The sequence below is a fragment of the Nomia melanderi genome, chromosome 10 (genome assembly GCF_051020985.1).
Source record: "Nomia melanderi isolate GNS246 chromosome 10, iyNomMela1, whole genome shotgun sequence".
Taxonomy (NCBI): domain Eukaryota; kingdom Metazoa; phylum Arthropoda; class Insecta; order Hymenoptera; family Halictidae; genus Nomia; species Nomia melanderi.
Genome location: NC_135008.1, coordinates 7,033,190 through 7,055,846, shown reverse-complemented (window position 1 = coordinate 7,055,846; position 22,657 = coordinate 7,033,190). Strand labels below are relative to the sequence as shown.

The following is a 22,657-nucleotide window of genomic DNA, read 5'->3' as shown; positions in this document are numbered from 1 at the left end:
GTTGACTGCCACGGTGGTCACCGATGACCGGAGCTTTCAAATTACTCGAAAACAATTGTAATTCGTAACATAACCGGCGTCAAATGAAAATGTTTAATAACTCAAATAACTGGATAGTGACCTAATAATCGTGTACCAAATAATTGATAATTATCCCTTTCTATTTTTCCTACAAAAGAATAAGCGATACGTAAACGCTGAAGTTTCTCGTGGCAGTCGACGTGTTGAAAAAACGGTCGAAAGAAGCCAGCAGCGCAATAGCGTTTTCTGAATGGGATGCGAAAAGATCCAAGCAGCGTGACAGCGCTTGTTCTAATCTATGTTAACACTGTTATGTATACATTGATTTATAGTAGGCAACAAGGAAATACAAAATGTATTACTTGGATTACCTACATACAAAAAAAGTAGCGCTGCGACGTACATGCGTCTGACAAGTTGCGCGCGTTTCAAACGCGCCGGGTTTTTTCGACGTGAAATCTGAGGAGCGCAAACTCGGCGCGTGGTACTCAAACGGTTAATGATCATCGTACACAAGTACGCGAGTAATAGTCACGAACGAAATCTAAACAACGTTTTTGCTTACCTCCAGTATGCTTAGAATATACGTTTCTCCTCGATCCCATGATCCCAGGTCGACGTGACGAAGGGCGGGCACGGTTCCTGCGCAACGAATGAAGCAATTAACGTCTGTCCAGAAGGAAGATGACACTTATACGCCTACCTGTGCATGCTTCCGTCATCAAAATGAATTTGTCTGGGAACGCTTCGTGCGTTAGGTCCAATAAGCCCGCCGGTGCTAACGCATCAGCGTAATAGTGGACGGCTGTACCCGCAATGTACTTCGACATGTTGTGCCGAGGATAGGCGTTCTTAGCGAACCAAGGTAAGAAAATCCTTTGGTCGTCGAGGCCCATGATAATTGTATCGTTGTGATCCGATGCTTCCAAAATTGGACCGAAGTGTTCGCCGACCCACTCCGACACTGTTGGCGGTGTCCATCCCAAGCTGTTCAGCTTGTCGAAAGGTATGAACGCATTTATCGGCTCGTTACCGGTCGATATACCCCATATGTTAACACCGTTCTTCCTATACTCGTCCAAGAACTTTACGAGATAATTGCTGTAAACGTCATAGTACTTCCTGTCCAAGAAACCTGCGAAATCGTTTGGTCTCGATCAAAGAAATCGATGATGCTACGCACATCTATCCGATGATGCACGACCGTCGCGACACTCACCGAATCCATTGATTTCGTCGTTGGTCTTCATCCATCTCGGAGGTGACCAGGCGGCGCTGAAGAATTTCACCTCGGGATTCAGTTCGTGTGCTTTTCGCATAAGCGGCAACTTGTACTGGTAATCTTCCTGGGCGAGTGAGAAATGTTCCAGTGTATCGTCGTCCTGGGTGTCGTCGTACGTGTACACTCTCGTCGAGAAATCGGAAGAGCCGATTGGCACGCGACCCAACATGTATCCGCTTCCTTCTTTCGTATCGAAGTATGCCCTACGAGCAATCGGATTCATTATTTTCGCAACGGGTATAGATTTTCAGTGGCAGTTTTACAATCTACAGTAGTTACCTCATTAGCTGGTCCTGAGTCGCGTTGGAGAGACTCGTGATGTGCATACCGGCGGAATCCGTGAACGCGCCGCCAAACCCAAGGATTTTTTGATATCTAACCGTACTGTCTACGGTTAGAGTCAAAGTAAAAAGGTTGCTGTGAGCGTCGCCGAACTCTTTCTCCTTCAAGCTCAATCGTTCGCCGTCCTTCGTCGAGACGTACCAATAGAATCTTCCATTCGGCGGCACCTTCGGATCGGCATCCGGCGTTGTGTCGCAGTACGTTGAGTTGCAGACGCATACTATTTTGTTGTGCCCGAAGCTGCGGGGCACGCACTCCTTCGACCAGCCTACGATTAGACGAGTCGAGCGTCAGTACCTTGAATCGATTCTTTTCACGTGAATTATTCGTACCTTCGGCTAGGAAGAAGCCAATCAGCAGCGCCGCTTTCCACATGGTCCTAGATCTTTCTTCGGCGACGATTGTAACGAGATTACTGGAAACGAGGAACTGCCGGATTTTACATGTTTCGTGCGCAAATGTACCATTTATATGACATCGCCTAATTTACGGTAATTTTTCGTTATCTTCTAGTTCAGCTCAGCAATTTACGTAATACGGTTTTATTTATGGCACACTGCCATCGTAAAAGTTGACAGACTTATTCGAGTAACACCTGTTTAATCTTTCTACGTTTGCATTGGTTTATCGCGAGTCGACAGTGTTTATATAGTAAATCACACGGTTACACGTTAGAAGTCTTAACTCGTCAGATCTAGCTGCGACAACATATTAGCGTGCAAAAATGATCGTTTCGTATTAAGGGCTTTAGGCGCGGTTAGATACGAGCGCTTCAACGTATCGTACAAACAATGAAAAACTCGCACAATCATTGGTCGGACATGTCCGTGGAAAAGTCTCAGGCGTACTGAGGCTCATACTGTGCGGCTTTCGTGCTTTGGCCAATGTACGCTAAGTTAGAATGGTAGAGTAGGCTCGGTAATTATGGCAACAGTGACACTTCTGTTTCAGCGTTCCCTTGTCATTAGCCGAGTCGGGCAACGAAGCACGCGAGCGGAATTGAACGCGATTCAGTAAGATGCAACGAACATTGGCGTCGGATTTCATTTCGGCCGTTTTCTGGACAAAACTCGGTAACTGAACGAGTATGATAGACAAAAGTGCTTCAGACAAAAGCTGTAAGGTTAGAGCTAAGCGCGTGGTGGTTATATTTTTTTACATTATGAGTGATACAGGAAAGTGCTTCAGACAAAGGTCGTAAGGCATAGAGCTGAGCATATGGTGGTTAGATTTTTTACATTACAGTGGTGTGAAGTTTTTTCAATGACAATAGATATTTCGCGTTTCGAAGCCAACGTTATGTAGAGAAACGGAACTTATTTGTTGGAAATTTTGGTAACCTTCAATTCCCGTTATGCGAATTTTGTGATTTTGTGGATTCATCTTACACTTCTGCCCGCTTAACTTCTTGCACCCCGAATTTCTTTAGCACTTTCTTCTCGATAATTCTGTATTGTTACGACATCTAATTTGAACTGCATTTAAAAAAATAGTTAGTTTGTAGAAAGCAGTGTAGACGATTCTTTCTATTAAGAATATTGAAAATAACATAATAATATAATCTATTTTAAAGATATTTATATTGTATTTGTAATATCCTTCACAAAGAAGCACACTTCGATTGCAAGCCACCTACGACATGGAAGCGCAAAGGGTTAATTTGGCCAAGACGCGAAACTCACTTTGTGCGGAATACTTGAAACTCGAATCAGGGAAATATTTATACTAGACATGATTTCACTCCCTTCTCCATTAACCGTGTTAAAAATTGCTTTTATCGGAGACCTTCACTTAACATCGCAAATTATATGTACTCTGGAATATTCAACGATAATATTCATTCCGTAACATATTCAAGTTTATCGTTGGCTATAAACAATGTGCAAGGAAGTGGTCACATGTCACCTTCGGTGCCGGTACTTAATATGTAATTATGATTACATTAACAAGTTTAGTGCCATGTGTACCACATATGACACACGACAATTTTTATAAGGAAAAAATTTTTGATGGTCACGGATAGCGGTGTACGTTACGAAACAGTGAAAATATAAAGAAATAATATCAGAATATATAAAAATTATGAATATAACTTAATATTTTATTAAAAAAATCAATATAGTTCATAAGCAAAGCACAACCGAAATTTCCGTGGCACGGAACTGTGTCAACACGTTGACTGCCACGAGAATTTTGAGCGTTTTGTTGTAGTAAGATTAATTCCTTTATAATAGAAGAAAATGTTACTGAATATTTAGTAACGCAAGAAGCTAGATAATAGTGTAATATGAGTACCGTAATACCAAAACAATAATAATTATTTTTAATACTATTATAATAAGAAAATTGATATTGAATCAAAATATTTAGTAACGCAAGAAGCTAGATAATAATGTAATATGAGTACCGTAACACCAAAACATTAATAATTATTTCTAACACTAATTTTCTTATAGTAATTGTTTTCAAGCATTTTGGAAGTTCCGGTCACCGGTGACCACCGTAGTAGTCAACGTGTCAACAACAGTGTATCCGAGTATTACACAACGTTATTGCGTTCGCATCGAAACTTTTGTACAATCACTGGCTATCGTCGATTGTTTTTGACTTCTCTGTGGAGGATCCGATACCAAGTCGATAATCGACGGCCGCAAGAAACTGATACGAGCGAACGAATCTATGCGACGCGCGGCGTCCGTGGGCTCTATAGGTTTCACTTCCGCGCGCCAGTATTGTATCGATTCTGACGAAGTCAATTGTTTCAATTTTCCGAAGAATCGGCGGGATGAGACTTTAAGCAGAGGGGCGACGTTCGCCGCGACTTTTCTTTCAGACACGGTTTTAACGATTTTCTTTAAATCTCACGTTATTCGGGAACAATACGCCGCCCCCATCCTTTGTTCGATGGATTAATGCGACGTTTAAGACGTATTTTCATTTTGAGTGGTATTCTTTTCTGTTCAATCCGAACGTGAACGAACAATATGTAAGCGTTGAAACGTTTAACGCTCGCGGAGTCCATTGGGACGCGTTTAAGGGACTCGCGGGAATCTCGGGCGCGTTATCGCGACGAAACGAAACCGCGCGATCACAGCGGTACATTCTCTTGAACCGTTTAAAGTCTGTGCTCGATGGTATCACGGCTGCAACGACGATATTCCAATGTGTATAGGTGCCGCGTGGAATGAACGATCCTTACGCAAAGTCGGGCAGCTGCGTTTAACGATTCGATCGATTCCAATAGCAACGTCAAATTTACATTCCGTCGCAACACAAACGAGAAAACCACCGATACTTCAGCGGAACGGCGAAATCAAATTCCGAACAATTATATCGCGATCCGGTGTTTCCATTTGTTATTTTTAAAATACCATCTGGAAATTTTGGACCGGCCGCGGTTCGGTTCCATCGAAGCAAACGTAACGTGAACGACCTTTCCAGCAGGCGTTTGCATCCGAATCTTTCCATATTTAAATTCGAACGATAAGAATGTTTAGTTTATCTGCTCGATAACGACAGCTATCTGCAGCGTTTTAATCCTATAACTTCCATCCGTTCTTCCGACACGCCAGACAAACGAGCAAACACCTTTTCGAGTGATTTACCAGGAATTTTTCAATAAGTTTGCCTAGATTACATTTCGATTTTAACCAGTCATCAGGTGTTCCGCTCAAACGCCGTTTCTCGCTGATACATACATTACAACTTTCGAACTTTACCAATTGCATCGAATATATTTAAGATAAACCCGATATCTCGGATGAGCTGTCGCAAATATTTGCATTCTTCGATTCACCAGTGATAGCGACGGTGACTTGAACAAGAGATCGAAAGATTACGCTGCGCGGGGAAAGCACGGTAGTAACAGTCTGTACTGCAATACGATTTTTCACCGAGACTCGAAAACTTATTAACGCACACACGGATTCGGCGAGCGGTAAGTAACTGGGAAACGAGTTCTTTTCCATTCGACGGCGAAAACGCGTCGGGCATTCGGCGTCGCTCGAATTATTCGTGGAATTTAACGGGCCTTGACCGAGCTAACGTAGCGTGACGACCAGGAAGCGGTTTTTAGATAAATAGAAGACTGAGATCTCGAGGACAGGCCGGACGGACGGGACAATTCGTTCCCCCTCGGAAGCAGCGGCGCGAACAGACAGCGAAATCCCTCCGAAATTACTCGCCCGGAGGACGGGGAAACCAGAGGGGTAACAGGAGGCTAACGGATAGGTTTTATGCGCGCGTTAAACGGATTGTTTTGGGACGCGGACAGTTCGATAAGTGGATACGATACGGCCGAGGGAAGTCCGTGAGCTTTAACAAATCGAAGAGTGCCACCCTTCGTCGCGCGGCGTACGATCCGAAAGATCGACTTCCCTAATCTGCGCCATCCGTCGGCGATAAGGAAATTTCATCCTGGATTCAGATTGATTCGAGCATTTTCTCCGTTTCCGGCGTGCTCTAGCCCCGAAATCCCGAGCGTACGGGTAAGTAGAATAAACTGGTATGGCCAGACCGCGAGCATATAGGAAACTTTCCTCCGTAAACCCGTAAATGGTATTATAAGTAGCCATTTGTGCGCAGGTATCGCGCGTATTTGGTTTCCCAGCCGGAGAACCGTGACGCTCTGTCGCGTTAAACGCTTCTTTCGGCGCACGCATCATAGTTTCCTCCGTTTTATTCCGCGAGCTGAGCGTTACGGAGAAATCACGAAAAGCGACACGCTTAATCTTGCGTAGCCTGTCGCACGGCGTGCAAGACAACATCCTGCGGTTATGTAAATGGCCGGCGAAACTTTTTAATGAAAATTTGTAATCTCGAATTTTCTAACAACTCGAAACTTTCGTGATGCGATGAAAATGTTAATCAAACGGTGCCTCCGCGTTTCGGCGTAACATCCAGTATCTAATGCGGTTTGTCGTTTGCATTCGAATGTCCCTTCTCCCCTCCTTTATCGTTTCGCGTTTATTTAAACGTACGATACCCGTCGCGCTTACAGCGGGATAATAAACGACTTTTTGCTCGTTGCTTTCTCGGACGGTCGCCGGAGTCTTAACCGTTGCGCTGTTGTTCGACCGAGTTGACGTTTGAACAGAAAGGGGCGTGCTAGCAGAAGGTTGTCACAGTTCCTCGATGCATGATTCATTTCATTGTACTCCGAGTATCTATTCGTAGAGACGAAACACCGATTTATATTCGTTATTAGCTGTATAAGTTGCAGCGTCTTCTTATGCGACGTGCATTTATATTGATCCTTAAAATACTAGCCCGGACTATTCTGGAAAGGTGCTCGGTGTGCCTTAGAATACGTGTTACTTTAATTTCGGCTGAACCGAAATTAAACTCGACCAAGATAAATAACGGTGTCAAGCTGGCTTCGTTGTTGCGAACGCGTGAAATGTAAATTACTCGAAATTAAGGCGCAGGCCGACGGTTAGGTCCCTATTAAATGTATAAATACACATGGCCTGGAACTTGGGCCGGGTTAGGTCGGTTTCTAGAGAGAACCACTCGTGATTCGTGATTCGTGATTCGTGATTCGTGATTATTTTCGGCGACGCGATCTCGTCCGAATAATTGGCTCGCACTCATCGATGATCGTCGCGATTCATTCGACCAGTTTTGCGATCGCGATTAAAGCGCAAAACCGATATCTTCCGATTGTTTGCTCCGCCATGCCGATAATTGAAATGACACGGTGATATCTACATAAATTTTGCATATTGCCGAAAATTTATTCGACTCGAATGGGAAGTCGGAGATCCGCGCAAGTTCATCGGAGAACGGTACAGGCATTTCGATATTCATTAATTTGGTCCGGCGAATTGATTCCGATAATAGAAATGACAAAGTAGTTATCGCGATGCGTGCGACAACTCGTTTCGCGTTAAACACGGTCAACGAATTTCACCGGAACGATCGGGCGGTGCCCGCCAGAGTTGCGCTCAAGTTTCCACAATGAAATGCTAAAGGAAAATTTCGTTTGTATTCGAACGACCTAATACCGGCTGAAACTTAGGTCACCGAGTTAATATAAAGGGAACCTCGAGCCACCGAAAAGGTTTGCCGAAAGCGTACCGTATATAGTAATCGTGTGCTCGAGTTTAATATAAAAGAAAGGGGGAAAAAAAATGTTAGCCGTCGGATACAGCAACGCTGTTCGCTGAACCACTCCTTCTCGCTGGTCGAAACAGTTCTTTTATTAAGTAAAGTTCGGCAAACTGCGGAACTCATTATCCGTGTAATCTACAGGGTCGATGGAAGATTTCATTTTGAGATCGTTATCCGTCGCAATTTGCTCGGTACGGTGAAAAAATCTCGTTGTTGTTGTTCTGTCCCGGTCATCTCGAACGAGACTCCATTCGAACGGATTTGCATAGTTTCACGAACGAAGCTGGATGCGCTCAACCTCGTAACTCTTCCATTCGCTTAACGTTCGGCCGCATATTGATCTCGCGCGGCACGCTTACTGCATATTCGTTTTCGCGACTGCTACGCGTTACTTACCAAGAAGAAGGCCACTTTCAAATTAATTTCCGGTTCAGCGGCTCGAGAATGCAGAGACTTCTATAAATCACGCGCGTATCGCGATACGAAATCATTGCAAATATGGATATTACGGCGGAGAGAGGCAGAGGGAATTGTAGCGGACAAACTCGCCGGTTCCGAAGGTACGCGAAACGGATATATAAACAGATGGACAGATGTTTACGGAGAGGACTCTTGGAAACGAGAGTACGGACTGTCATCAAGCCATGGTTCTATAGACAAACACCGCTTCTTCTTATATATGTATACGTATATCATCGAATTCTACTTCCTTCCGGCGTTGCTCGCGACGCTGGAAGTTTGTAATATTTTCCGGTCACGCGCGGGATATCCGTGAACTTTAAAAAGTGGCGCCCTCGTGCTCGCGGAATATTAAACCCATTCATATTTGCTCGGTGACTAGATACAGTAGCCACGATAATAACGCGCGGTCCTCTTTGCCCCTTTCCCTTTCATCCTGACGTTATCCGCCCTTCCCGTTCGTTTCGTGTATTCGGTGAAAGACGGCGTTATTCCGCGACTTCCGATATCTCAATTCACGACTCCCTCGCTCCGCCATTTTCGGATTCCGACTTATGAATATGAATCGCAACGATTCCGCGAAACGTAGCTGAAGACAGCGATCGCGGTTAAAAGCGTGTCTAAAAGGTGACAGGTTTTTCAGTGGCACGGTCGGAAGTCATCGAAAAGGTTGCGTCGTAAACGCGACAAGGTTATCGCACGGTACTTGAACAATTGCGCGTCATTCGGAAAGTACCGGCTAAAAGCGTGACTGACGAGCTATCATCGTTTCGTTCGGTTCTGACGGGAAGCGTTAAAGCTCCTTGCAATTCGACACTTAGGCTGTCCGTTCTTCGAGGTTCCTCGAGCTTAGATCCGAACGCACTTTGGAACCGTTCGCGTCTCTTTCACGCAGCTTTAACATGTACGAAGAACTTCCGCTACCTGCGACTCTATTAAACTTGTTCGAGCGAAACTTTCTAAATATTAACGATTCCCTGGGAACACCTTGGCACTCGGATCCGAGGTAGCTCGAACGAGATGACTATTGAATTTTCAATAGTTCCCGAACACAAGGGGACCAGGACGATCCGGGCTAATACGATGTAAGAGTTACAGTTCGCCGATAAACGCACGGCTATCTGATCGCACCGCGAGAGAGGAGTATCTACAGGAGACTGTTTAACAAAGGAAACGTTTTTATAGGAAATTAATCACGGATCGCGGTCGAATGGTTCGCACTGGGGAGAATAACGCGCGTTTCCTTGAATTTCACGTTACACGCCGTGCATCTATTCTCCTCGTATTACACGCCGAATGATTTATAGATTTCTCGATCCATTATTTCGTTAGCGAATCGAAGTTGAACACGGTTTTTCTGCGGCTCCAAATAAAACGGAACGAACACCGCTTCTATGGAACCTTGCTCCTCGTCTCAACCAACACGCGAAACGGTACTAGCTAAATAAAGTAATCTAAACGGAATAAAGTCGGATGGTTCATTGATATTTAGGTAACCAGTGGATAAGATGCGTTGAATAAAGAGGTATCGAGTCTATGAAAGCTGGCGTGCATAAAAGTATAAAAGGGAACGGCCCGATAGGATGCGCAGAGGCCGCGGCGAACGCGAAAATGCAATACGAAAATTGTCTAGTTGCGAGCGTTGTGCAATCTCGAAGGCGGACAGGTGAAACGCGACGTATTCTCCGCACGGGTATACACGATACCACAGAACCACGGGATCAACAGTCCTGGAGCGCGTTTCGCCTCTCGATCTCTCTGGTCCAACTTTTCGTAATGGATGCAGGACGCATCTATCATGGCTCGTCATCAACGTCAGAATACAGAATTCTGGCCAAACAGAGGAGAGCCATTGGCTCGCCAGTGAATACTGAATACCGACTACCAGCTGTCGAATACAAAAGAGCAGCCAACGGACAGCAGATTCCACGTCGGACGACGCTCGGTATTCATTTTCCACGAATAAGAGAGAGCGTCGTTGCTCATTCTCACGAGAATCTACGCTAATCAGCAATCGGCGACCGGAAATCGGCACCGCCGTCCGCGTAAGCGCTTAAGCTTGCGGTGAACGCGCGCACCAGGGAATACGGTTAACGGTGTTTCGTTGCGAGTTGGCTCATGATTGATTCCACCCTCGTGGTTCGCCCGATTTCGCGCGGCTGCGGGCACAGTAAATTCTCCTCGATTTTCGAAGATTTCGATGGGTCCGACCGGTATGCATTTTTCCCACGTACGCCGCCGATTTAAACTATTCCTCGAGAACAATTCGCTCGTTGCAGACCTGCGCGTTTCTTTCTTTTACCGCGTCACGCGGCTCGTTCGAGTGTCGCGTAATAGCGTGACGCGGCAGATTGCCGATTCGGAACGAACGAAATTTCATGGAATTCGATTGCAACGTCCGCGTGACACGTTGTCCGGCGATCGGGATCGTCGATATACATATTTCGAGTCCCTCCGTTGCATCGGAAAAGTCGCGTTTGAAGCACACTTCGTTTCGAGGCACGAGACGCGGGGCGGAAATCGCGTCGACGACGCACGCAGCTTGTTAAGCGAATCGGTTCTTCTCTAATTGTAAGAGGGACGATCTTTCGTTCGAAGAACTGAATCACCGAAGCGAAGCGTTGCTCTTTTGGTCGGTGGTTTGGAAGGTGGTCAATAATCAGAAAAGGTTATACTATGCGATCATTGAGTGTATTTCATTTAAGCAATCGCCTCTATAAGCGCGAGGACGGAGGAAAGTATTTGCATCACATCCTTGATTAACGCTGGAATGTCATTCAATTCAGAAGGTAATTTTGAAACGAGTCCGAGTATATTGGAGACAATCTGAAAATATATTAGAGTAAGTGATGGGTAAAAGTTCACCATGTTTTAGAGGATGAATCATACTCTTCGCGATTCATCATACTCTGTACGGAGTAATTTTGCTAGTATACATACTTGGACGAGGTAAGGTTGAGTCGCTGTCACCTCAGTCGTACTATTTGCCTCCACGCTAGTCAGCTACACCATTGCCGTGCATTCAAGAAGAAGATTAATAAGTGAGGATGCAGCACACGTATAAGAAGAACGCGAATTCCGCATTTCAAATCGTTGAAATATCTTCACCGAATAACGCGATTCGCACAAGAGACGTTCAATCGAATCGAAGCGTTCAAGTCGCGAATACCGAAACGATTTCTCGGATTAACAAGCTTTATGAGATTCTTACCGTGGTGAAGCAGACGACAGCCAGGACTGCGAGGATCAGGTAACTACGTGGATTCATTTTTCCAAGTTAACTCGTTGCGATCGTTTGTCAACGCGACTTCTCCTCGAGTGCTCTGATGTTCATTGCTCGAAGCTAATACCTTTTATAGAGCTGCCGTTATCTCTTCAAAGCGCTATCGCTAGTAATTTGTTTTTGCATAGATGTACGTAACAAAGTGTTCTGATGCGAAAAAATGCGGTAAGAGAAATTTGCCCGCGACTAAGCGTTATCTATGCGTTCATCGCGAAATGTCATTGACAAGAATGAATGCGTCAATTTGACGATACGCTATCAAATAATAAGTTGCTAACTACGCAGCGCAAAATTTACGGTGACGTCACGAAAATACGAATTCCCTCGCATCGTGTATTAGAATGAAATTCCATTTTGAGGCAACGGTTTCACGGATTGTTAAGCGTCGCCCGGCGAAAAGTTTCATCGGGTTCACGAAAGAAACAGGGCGCGGAGTTTTGTTCGTAGGAGGACATCGGTTCGTATTTCCCTTTTAAATCGAAGGTAAACCGCGCGATCGAACGGAAGCGAATAAGATGCATCCTCGTAGTCGGCCGGTAGTAATTACCGCAACGTAATTGGATTACCTTACCGTTGGAAAGCTCGGCGCGACGGGTCTGCAACTAGAGCCTTCGTGCAGAGGAAAGGTATTGGCATAAGTGGCGTAGCGATTCGCGCTGAATCCGTAATGAGAACGGACTGAAATCTCGAAACTCTGATAATAAGGAATGCCGGAGTAGAACGGTTGGCATGCGCGAAAACAAACCACTCTGGTAATGATCGAAGTTTGTCGCGAGGCCACTCGAGGTAATGGCGAGTGGTTAGACGAGCGCGTGGTCAAACGCAACCCTCTGCGACCCTCTGGAAACCCCCGGATTAGATCGAGATCAAATGGTATAGAAAGCGAATTGCAGTTGAAGCGAACGCGACCTCTCCTACCTTCAAATTCCCTCGCGCAAAAATAGTATACCATCCGGGGGTTTCTCGATTCTCCCTTTTTTAACCGACGGTTTCATCCTTTCTCGGCTAATCCACCGAAACTACGGCTCCCCGTTTATCGCGTCCCTTCGCTGGAACGTTGTCGAAGGTGATGTCTAGATCGTTTCTCGAAAGCAAGCTGCCGAACGAGTATCGTCGGGCTGTGAATGCGATTCCAGTCGTCGCCGATACGCGAGCAAACTCAACGACAAAGCAAAGGAACGTGTACGTCTATTTGCAAGGGTGACACGCATCGATGGGCGGATGCAACGTATGCACGTAATATGGAAGCCGGTTCACTGCGATAAGGTGGATGCAATATGTTGGGAATTTCAATACGGCGGCCGTCTCTTAAAGTGCATAGTTTTACTTGCCGGTGTCATCCGAGTTTACCATGTTTCCCTTGCAGTTTGCATGCATTTTCTATTTACAGTACTCTTCGGTGCAACGATGGGCAACATAACGCGGAATCACTTCGCATCGGGTCTACTCCGTTTTAATTTATCAGTCGATACGCTAACGTATTTTTTCATCTTACGTGTTTCATTAATCGTTCGAGTTCCACGCGCCGCTTTCGCGCTCTTTAGATTGCATGTCGAGAAAAGCCAGCGCATTTGAACGATACGGACAACTGCTGGGGCACTCGCAATCTGACGAAACGCCCTCACCTTTTCAGACGCACGCACGTCGCGTCGTTACTTTTCTTGTGTATAAGTAATCCAAGTAATACAGTTTGTATTTCCTTGCTACCTATTATAAATTAATATATATATAATAGTATTAACATAGATTAAGGCAAGCGCTGACGCGCTGCTTGGCTTCTCTCAACACGAAATAAAAGGAGCGCCATCGCGCCGCTTGGATCTTCTCGCTTCCCATTCAGAAAGCGCTATTCAGCTGTTCGACTTTTTTCGGACTGTGTTTCCTTTAATCCTTAGCACTCCAGATGATTTTGTAATCTACCAACTCCAAGCCGTTTTCGTAGCATCCCTAGCACAAATGAAAAATGTTATATCGTAACATCTCTTAGATCTCTTTATTTTCCTTCTTAATACAAAATTTGGATGTATAGAAGATCCAGCAATCTTAGGGTAGTTCTAAATTTATTCATTAAAATATTTAATAGTATAAATGGTGTCATAGTGGAGCCCACAGAGTGCAAAGGGTTAAAAACCTCCGGTACTCAAACGGTTAAACGAACTCGAGGTTCTATCTTCTCTAGGGGGGCAGATATATGCATTTAGTCGCACAGTTAGGCTGGCCCGTTGCAAAACAAACGAACAACCGAAGTTTTCCGTGCAAACGGGAGCGATCGAACAGCGAATAATTAATAAACGAGATAGAAACTCTCGAGACGAACACATGTTGCGGGAACTTGTGCTTTACTGCAAAGTTTTACGGCTTAATTTGCCGTCGCTGCCGCGACGAGAGATAATAAGAATAATGTCCCGTGATTATAGAGCCCGCCGTGATATCGCTTTATTCCCGTCTCGTCGCGCCTGGGTAGCATGAAAACTCCCGTAACTTATCGATACCAGGGCAGGTAACGCGCTGCCGCTAGAAAAATCTTTTATGCGATTTTAATCTGTTATATTGCGAGCATGCTCCGCGATTCCTAGAGGCTTATTGGAGATTACAGCCGGCAGGAATCCACGAAAACCGTTCGTCGACGCGTCGATTCATCGCTTTTATCGATGATCGTTTCTGTTCCGATTCTTTCGATTCGATGCGAACCGCTACTATTCTACCCAGTGTCGGAGTAAATTTATTTAACACTGAAACTACCAGTCGGATCGAAATCAACCCTCAACACGTTGAACGCCGCACGATTTCACAGAGCGAAATACACAAAATGGAAGAAATACAATATTAAATCATTCGACTGAATTGGATTATTATCATTGCACGTTCATAGAAATTTTTACGAAGAATCATCGTTTAATTGAGTGAATTATAGTAATTCGATTTGCTTGGGGGTGACCGGCGACCTCCATGGCATTCAACGTGTTAATTTCTTTATTTAACAATTGTTCAAACCATAACAGATGTTTCTCTGAGAAATTATCGAAGAATTTGATTTAGCAATACGCGAGCAGCTTTGCAAATCGGTTGAAGTCTCGATGGATGCACCCTTACAGTCTCTATACAGGAATGTCAGAAAGTCAATGTAACTGTAGGTTTAATGTCGAACGGATCCCTTAATCGAAAGCGCGTTTAGAGATATTTTCATCGTCAGAGGATTTCGGAAGAGCGTTATTCCATTGCCATTCAAAGCTGAAACATGTTCAGCGCGATTCGCGATCGTTGTTGATACTCGCGTACGATTTGCATAACGACCCCGCCGAAAACGACCGAACAGGAATTATTATGTATTTATGTATGAAAGGTATGTTAATAAGCGGCCAGTGGAACAGTATGACGTTTACATTAATGCTTGATAAGGCTTATGAACGTACATTAAAAATCAATAATGCGCTCCTCTATTATTTTCAAATTTTCCTCGACGTTCGAACGATCGGTTGAACGTAACATTGAAAATGTTTCGTCCAAGCGTTATGGGAAGCAAGTTATCGCGAGAACGTTCGATATTCCTGATTTTTCAAGCTCGACGATTATTGCTTAACAGAGAATGTTATGGTTAATTCCGTCGGATGACGCCACTGTTCGCTCTCCGGAATTCTGGGAAACTTCGTCGCCGGATATCGCGGAAAACCGTGTATCAGGAGAATCGTAAACGCAGCTAGTCTTATTTCACCGCTTTCGTGTTTGCGTTCAGCAGGAATATTTTCACCGTTGCAATTCAGCTTGAAAGCAAATTAGCACGAGCTCACGTATTTTTCGCGAACGGTCATGGCTCATTATCGCGTGTGCATAACGAACGGCGAGCGTGAAAAAAAGCGGAAAAAGTGAGAAACCAGCTTCTCGATTTACTTCTCACATGAATCGTTTCGGAGCATGTCGTCCTAATTACACTGTTGATTGGTTTTGGCATCGAGTGCAGGCATGGGAAGAGAGAGAGACAACGAGAGAGGGAGAGGGAGTAGGATTAGGGGAAATTTGCGTTTTTCTCTTGATGCCATTGATCGTTAAAAGTCATTGAATAGCTATTCAGTTAACCGAATCGGTGTAACGCGGGCCCAGGAACTGATAAAAAAGCAGCTGGTCGCGGCATGTTATTTTATTATTCGTTGAATGGCGCTTGATTGATCACCGCGACGTGGCGCGGTGTGTTTTCCACGCGAATTCTTTTCGAAGTAGCGAGCACGCGTGCCATTACTTGTCCCCCGTACATATATACAGCGGCGTTCAAAAGTTCTCGGCCTGATCGTTTTTGGTATTGAGTCGATGTATTTTATTCGTCACATCGATGCGCCGCTGTCATTAATGCAAAGGGCGTGGCCACAAATTTCTAAGTGTCAGTGTTAAGTCGAGAAAACAGAAATTGAGAAAATTAATGGTTTGGCTTCTGAAATGATTATACAACGTATTCAGAAGCTGTAAAAGGAAGGACTTGCTGGTTTAGAGAAAAACGAAGAAATGAGTGAATCTTTTAATAATTAGAAAGAATATTATTTATTCCATGAAAATTTACAAAAATCAGAGAGATTAAGCTTCTGAGCGACTCATATGTTCATCCTTAACACTAGAACTACCAGATGAGTCAGAATGACCCATTCCTGATTTCTTCTTTTACAATTATTGAAAAGGTACAGACGCTTCTCTGGGAAATCGTTTAAAAACCTGATTTAGTAATACCTACACTGAAATATAAGTCGATTGAAATCTTAATGAATACACGGTTGTAAGTTTTATAAAAAAATTTGGAAGAACCAGTTTAAGAGCTTGGTACATCTAGTGTCAACTACCGAGAGCTTTTTTGTAATACTCGCCCATATTACGGTAAATATTTGTTGTCAGTGCATGATCAACAAACCAATGATGCAATAAGTTGCAATATTTGATAAAGAAAACTACAGCGATGATAAATAAATGATGAAAACTAAATTCTTTTTACGTCTCCATATTGGGGCCTTTCGGTCAAGGGTTACGTACCATACATTAAATTATTATTACAATAGAAAACAAGAATTATCTTCTTTTTTAAACACTCTGATCGAAAACCTTTGAACATGCTGAATTATCTATTTCTGAAAACATACGTATAAAGAATAGACGATGATTTTTTTACAGTATCCTCTCGCGCAATGTGTCCTTTATACAATTAATAAAATTTCTTAAAGCCTTTATCGCGTACAAGTTCCAAAAACGATCCGGCCAGGAACTTTTGAACGCCGCTGTATCTACACGTTTGTGTGAGTGTCTATAAATCAATTGAATTTCGCCGATTCTCGATACCGCAACGTTTCCATTGGTCAAAAGTTCGCGTTAATTATCGTCGTGAAAGAAGCACGCCCGAGGCTCGTTCTCCGTTCTGCAGTCTCTCCTTTCCTCCCCCCGGCTGTTGTCAAAGAGTAATGTAGATTCATCGCGACGGTTCTACGGCAGGCGTCCAAAGATAAGGCTTCTGAATAATACAACACCGCCGCCGTTGGAAAGCGGACAGAATGCACGGTTTTCCGAAGAATCTACGTCTATTAGCCAGCAACGCGTTGCACTTTGGAATACAGCGGAACAAGAGAAATAATTTAAGTCTACTCCAGACAGCTGCACGAGACTTTTTTCGCCTTGGCCGAAATACGTAGCGCGAGGAAGCCGAAGTTCGTAATCAGAAAGAAGCAACAGTGTTTTCTTCTTTCTATCGGTACACGTTTCAAATACACCTGCGCACCCTTGCTTAAATTCAGTGTACGCTCACTGCGACTACGTAAGCGTTTCCTTTCTGTACAACCGGTGTCGCGATCGAGATCTGACTCATTTATTTCGCGGTTAACCTTTAAACTCTTTCCTGCATTACAGTGAATTACAATGGCTATGAAAAATACATAAATATGCTGCAATGAGTTGGGTCGAAGGAAAGCTGCAAGTTCACGCGACAGTTGGTAGACGTTGAAAAGCGTCATCGAGAAGATGTCTAGTCGATCCGATGTTAACTTTACCGGTACGGTTAGGCGAAGGTTGGAATTTTTAGTCGAAATTCCGGGACACGGTTTGGGTTGAAGGATTCGGCTAAACTCTGTTCGAACGATCCATTCCAATCGAAATACTCGCTGCGAAAGCGTAAATAACCGTCCTCTTCGAGAAAAGTTACTTTGATTTTCACCGTCTCTTTTTCTACCCCTCTCTCTCTTCCTGTTTCTCTGTTTCTCTCTCGGTTCCTCCAAACGGATATTCCCAGAAACCTATATTCGTAGGATAAATTGAAATCTGGGAGAGCACGAACCAAGCCAGCGTAGATATTCCGGCTGTCCCGCTGAAAGACGAAAGGTGGCCATTGATTACGACAACGTTCGGATTCCCCTGTTCGAAGTTGGAACCGCTGTGGTCACCAGTGCGCCGCGCGCAGTAAATTTTCCATTGAAATTGAATTTTCGTTTTCATTGGATAATTCGGGTCGGTTCGGACCGACGGGTTTTCAAGTTGCCCGTTAAAAAAGCATAAGATAATTCTAGACGAAGCAATCGGTTGTATCGCTTCGCGACACAGAAACGCGATTCGAACCGTCGCGATCGTTTCCTTAGGCCACGGACATTCTACGAAATTGCACGCACTCCTCGGGAGACTTGGAAACTTGGGAAACTGGAAAGAATCGCTGCTAAGCTCGTATAATATGTTACTGTCGACAATTCGGAGGAAACGCAACAGAATTATCAACTCGACTTCGAATGGAAATTTCATTCGAAGATAATACATCGGTAAGAAAATAGTTCGCTTCGATCCATGGGTAATACAGCATTGACCGTTAAATCAGTCTAGAAATCATCACGAGTCTCACTCGTGATTCCACGGCAAGGGGTTAAAAGAATCAGCGAACAATGAATTTTCATGGCGCATCTCTCGTTTAAAGGCTGCAGGTGAGCGCGACTCGAAAGGAAATAGATTCGATACTAATGTTGGCCGTCGTGTTGACGCGGAATCGCGATCTGGGAATTGAAATCGCCGGTAGACGAAGGGAAAAGAATCGCGTCGGACTAGGGAGGAATCGGCGGTGTCGAACGCTGGAAGACGTTCGTTCACGGGGCCGTCTGCTATCGCCATTTCGCAGATCGGAACATTCGTCTTTGGTTCGGCGTCGGACGTTTCTATTTCCTCGGGAGCTACAACTCCTCTAGCGGCGTTGCGTCGTCGCGGCGTAGCTCGTTGTCTCGCGCGATCCATCATCCGCGCGCGAACTTTCCCCCGAGCCCGAGGAAAGTCTTTTTCGCGCCGAGGTACAATATTCCGGGGAAAAAATCGGACGGCGAGCGGACCGGGTAAATCCGGTCGGGGGCGGGAACGATATGGCCGAAGGGGAAGGAAGTTTCGCGTACGGCAGCCTAATAACTCCAGCTTTTCCCGTTGCCGGTCACGTTGGAGATTCGCGAGAAAAGTTGCCGAGGTGAACCGAGGAGAATTTTCACGCGTGCAAGTTAAATCTTGTTGGTAGCGAGGCCGGGATTCGGTGACGGGCTGAGTCTAAAGGATGGCCGAGCGAGGGTTTCGGCGTGGCAGGTGACAGTTGGCAGCTGGCAGCTCGTACGGTCTCCCCGTTGGAACAGCTCCGGAGGACAGGAGGCGACGCGGGAGGCGGCGCAGGACGCCGGGACAGAATTAGGAGACGGTAGGCCGCGTACGCCGCGGAAAAAATCTCGTCGCCGAATTCGCCGGCGTCTGCTTGTACGCCGAGCACGTCTTTCACCTTTTACGGGCGAGAGTGAGTTCCGTGGATCCCGAGTGCTCCGATTCATAAAAATTTATGAGAAAAATGAATTGCCCGACAGTCCCATTCCGGAATTCCGTAACGGATATTTATAAGAGCCCTCTCCCGGGTCTCGCTAATAAGAATCTCTCTTATCGTAGCTTCCGTCGCCAATAAATATGTCGCGAAGCCGAACGTAAGTACGTGAGGGGTTTAAATCCATTTCCAAGGCGAAAGTGAAAATAAATCTTCGCGGACGTCTTGAAAACGGCGATCTTACTTGCCGGAAATCACGTGCATCCAGAATTTTTAAACGACGAGTTAAGTCGCGGTTCGTTTCTATCCGAACGAGGAGAGCTCGTCGAAGAAGGGGGACCAACAGCGAGCAACCGGCGCTGTACAGCGAGTAGAATCGAACGAATCGATCGGTCCGTTTGCAACGTTCGTTCATTCGTTCGTTCGTTAAATTGTGGATTTGGTGGCGGCGCACGATGGACGGACCTTATTCGTTTCCCGTCCACCGGCGCACGGAACCTTCCTCCTCGTAAGAAATTCCAGCGGGTCTCGAAAACACCCTGACGTAAATCTTGCGGAATTATACGTGCCCTCGGTTGCAGTTTTTATGTTCCTCAGCGTAATACGAAGCTCAACCAATGGAACTTCTATTTCCTCGTTCGTGTTTTATGGTTTACGAATCAGTGGATACTTTTACGAAATTCCTCCATCGAGAATACCGCCGATAAATCCCGCCACATTTCAATTTGATTTATCTGCGACGGGCATCATGTTCGACGGCGCAATTGCGTACCGAGGGAAGGAGAACATTGAAAGAAACTCGCGCTTCGTTTCTCCCGCTCGTCTTGCTCGGCGTTCCGACTTCGTTTCAACGTAAGCGTTCCGTCGGGTCTCCGTGATCAACGGAATCGCTAGCGATCGTTAGCTCGCGCTCGAACGAGATCGCGTCGCTTCCGTTTTCGGCGGTGGTCGTCGGCCCGATCCGTTCTCACCGATGCGTCGAGCCGTCGTTCATGACGTCGTCGAATAGACCGTTCGAGGACGGTTTTTTACAGTCTCCGGACTAGTTATAGGAACGACGAAGTGCTGCCACGGGAAATTTATGTCACGGCTAGCGTACCGCTCCGGTCTCCGCTCGTGAAATATTCATGTACCGGGGCGAGAAGGTTTAACACTTCACCGCCGAAAAAACTGTTCTTGCGTTTCTGGACGGACGGAAACGTATCCGCCGGGGGCGGCGCGTCGTTCATCGGCGGATAATACGGCGCGTTCTATTTTTTTTATTACGGAATGGATTTTACTTTCGGGCGTAATCCGCCGGAAAGGGAACCCACTTGCGCGAAAAATAATTAATGCGAGCCGAAGTTCCAGCAAGATCGGTTTGGAATTCCGCGTTTCAACGTGTCAGCGTTTTGCCGTTTCACCGTTTCACCGTTGCGAATCGCCCGGTTTCAGTCTGTAATGAATTACTTGGAGAAATGTATGTTGCGGACGTAATTAACGGGCTGTTTTTGTAAATAAACCCGTACTCGAAACCCACCTAGTTGCCTGCCGTCTGGCGAGACGCACGCTTTTGCATTCCACTGATCTACGTGTATACATATGTATATATATATATATACATATATGTGTGTATATATACATTTACGTGTGCCATGCATGTAGTTGTTTCGACATGCCCGGTATCATAACGCGTAATGCTCGTTAAGCGTCGCGCGCCTCGCTTTTCACCGAGTTCTTAGCTGTCGTTGACAAAAACATCTGTGCACCCTTCACGGAATCCGTGTCGAGAGAGGAACAGAAATTTCACCACTGTGTTTCACCCTCGAACCGCTTCGTTCCTTCTTTCGGTCGGCGCCTATATTTTCGATTTACATCGATTAGAATTCAATTACTTTGTTCGCGGCGAACGAACGAAATACCGTTGAAACGGTAATAGAATCGTTACGCCTTCGACTAATATCGATACTCCCGCCGCGTCGGAGACACGGCCCGGCCGGGGGAGGGAATTATTCGCCGCGCGAGATTAAGCGAGGAGTTGCGTTCCCATTGATAAATTTGATCTCGCAATAAAACTGAGTGCCGCTCCAGTTTTCGAACTCTATTTCGAATATGTATCCGCGAGCCGCTCCCTGCGGTATATTGGTTTTTAAGGTATATCGCAAACGCATCCTCGTATCAACTTCCATCGGGATGAAACGGGGATTCATTTTCAAAAGTAACGTTCGCGTTCGAATTAATTTTCGATAGGCGCACGCGTAAATGTCGGTAAACAGAGGACGGCCCGAGGACGATCCCCGGATTTCGAGCGGATTTCTCGTACCGTCGCTGTTTATCGATAACGATACGCGTTGCGTCTATATGTAGCCGAGTTCTATCATCGGTACGAAGAACGCCGGTTCCGTTCGAACGGGGGGGTGGAAGATAATCAAGAAGCGATTGCCGAAAGTTCCGACGAGCAGAATCTATCACGCGGCGGAACAATGGCCGTCAAATGAGATGGCGAGGGCAATTGACCGAATCCTGATGGTTTGTGCGGCCCACTCTCGTTGTCGGTCTTTCTCCAGCTCCAGGCGGGTCTCTTTCTCTATTTACTCTAACCTACGTGATCTCCGCGAACGCAAACTGCACGGAATGCAGAAACTCACCGGAAAATAGGCGGCGGCGTCGTCCTACAGTCGAACGAAACACCGAAACGTTTTCCTGCTCTTCCCTGTTCGCCAATAGGATTTCCGATTGACACTTTCGATCCTTTCAGCGAAACATCGAACGCAGAAGAATTTTTCGAGCCGTCGCTATTCGTTCCGCCGACACACGCCGGTACCTCGATTCGCGACGGTTTTTAAAAGGAAAGATCGCTTCGCCCGCCGCTTTTACTTTTAACTCGTCAAACCGGCTTTCCTCCCGCCGGTTTATACGGTTCATGCATTTCCGAAGGAAAAAAAAGAACCACGAAGATTCACCGGGTTTCCTTTGAAACGCTGCGATCGACGTGTGACGCTGAATGTTTCACCCTTTCGGGTTCGCGAATTTTCACGAAATAATCGAGCGAAAGTGACTCGTATCCGCATACGCTTCTAACCATCATATTTGCCGTTGGGAATCGAGGCGACGAGCGCGTAGACAGCGTGCGAAACGTCGAAAAAAAACAAAAGCGAAATCTAGTTTCGTTCGGACAACTGCAAGTTTCGGGCTCGTTCAACGGATACAGTTATTTCCCGTGTCCGTGGCAAACGACGTCGTACGGCGAAGCAGTTACCGCGCGACACGGCGATATCGTAAATACGATACCAGCTTGGACAACCGTTCGAATCCCAAGCAATCCTTTTTGGCATTCTCTCGGCGCAGCCTTTACGGTCGCCTGATCGCAATCTGATGAAAATTGGGTCAC

General features: G+C 45.6%; 1 protein-coding gene and 1 long non-coding RNA gene across 10 annotated transcripts in view; both read right to left on the bottom strand.

The window, feature by feature from the left end:
- Positions 1-22,657, bottom strand: part of LOC116429822 (lysosomal acid glucosylceramidase-like) — a 39,448-nt gene that overhangs the window by 798 nt on the left and 15,993 nt on the right. For 2 of the 9 annotated variants that reach the window (XM_031983167.2, XM_031983174.2), the window contains exons 2-6: positions 1,978-2,060; positions 1,583-1,913; positions 1,241-1,506; positions 725-1,156; positions 587-663 (exon numbers count right to left, since the gene is read on the bottom strand). In XM_031983167.2, the coding sequence (XP_031839027.2) occupies positions 587-663; positions 725-1,156; positions 1,241-1,506; positions 1,583-1,913; positions 1,978-2,060 (1,189 nt within the window). Of the gene's footprint in view, positions 1-586; positions 664-724; positions 1,157-1,240; positions 1,507-1,582; positions 1,914-1,977; positions 2,061-2,985; positions 3,352-22,657 lie in introns of those variants that run through there. The other 7 variants (XM_031983171.2, XM_031983172.2, XM_031983170.2 and 4 more) reach the window with 7 other exon arrangements.
- On the bottom strand, positions 10,885-11,590 carry LOC143175033 (uncharacterized). The gene is made up of 3 exons (XR_012999624.1): positions 11,427-11,590; positions 11,156-11,218; positions 10,885-11,041 (listed from the first exon to the last, which is right to left on the bottom strand). It is a non-coding gene; the product is annotated as an uncharacterized LOC143175033 (long non-coding RNA).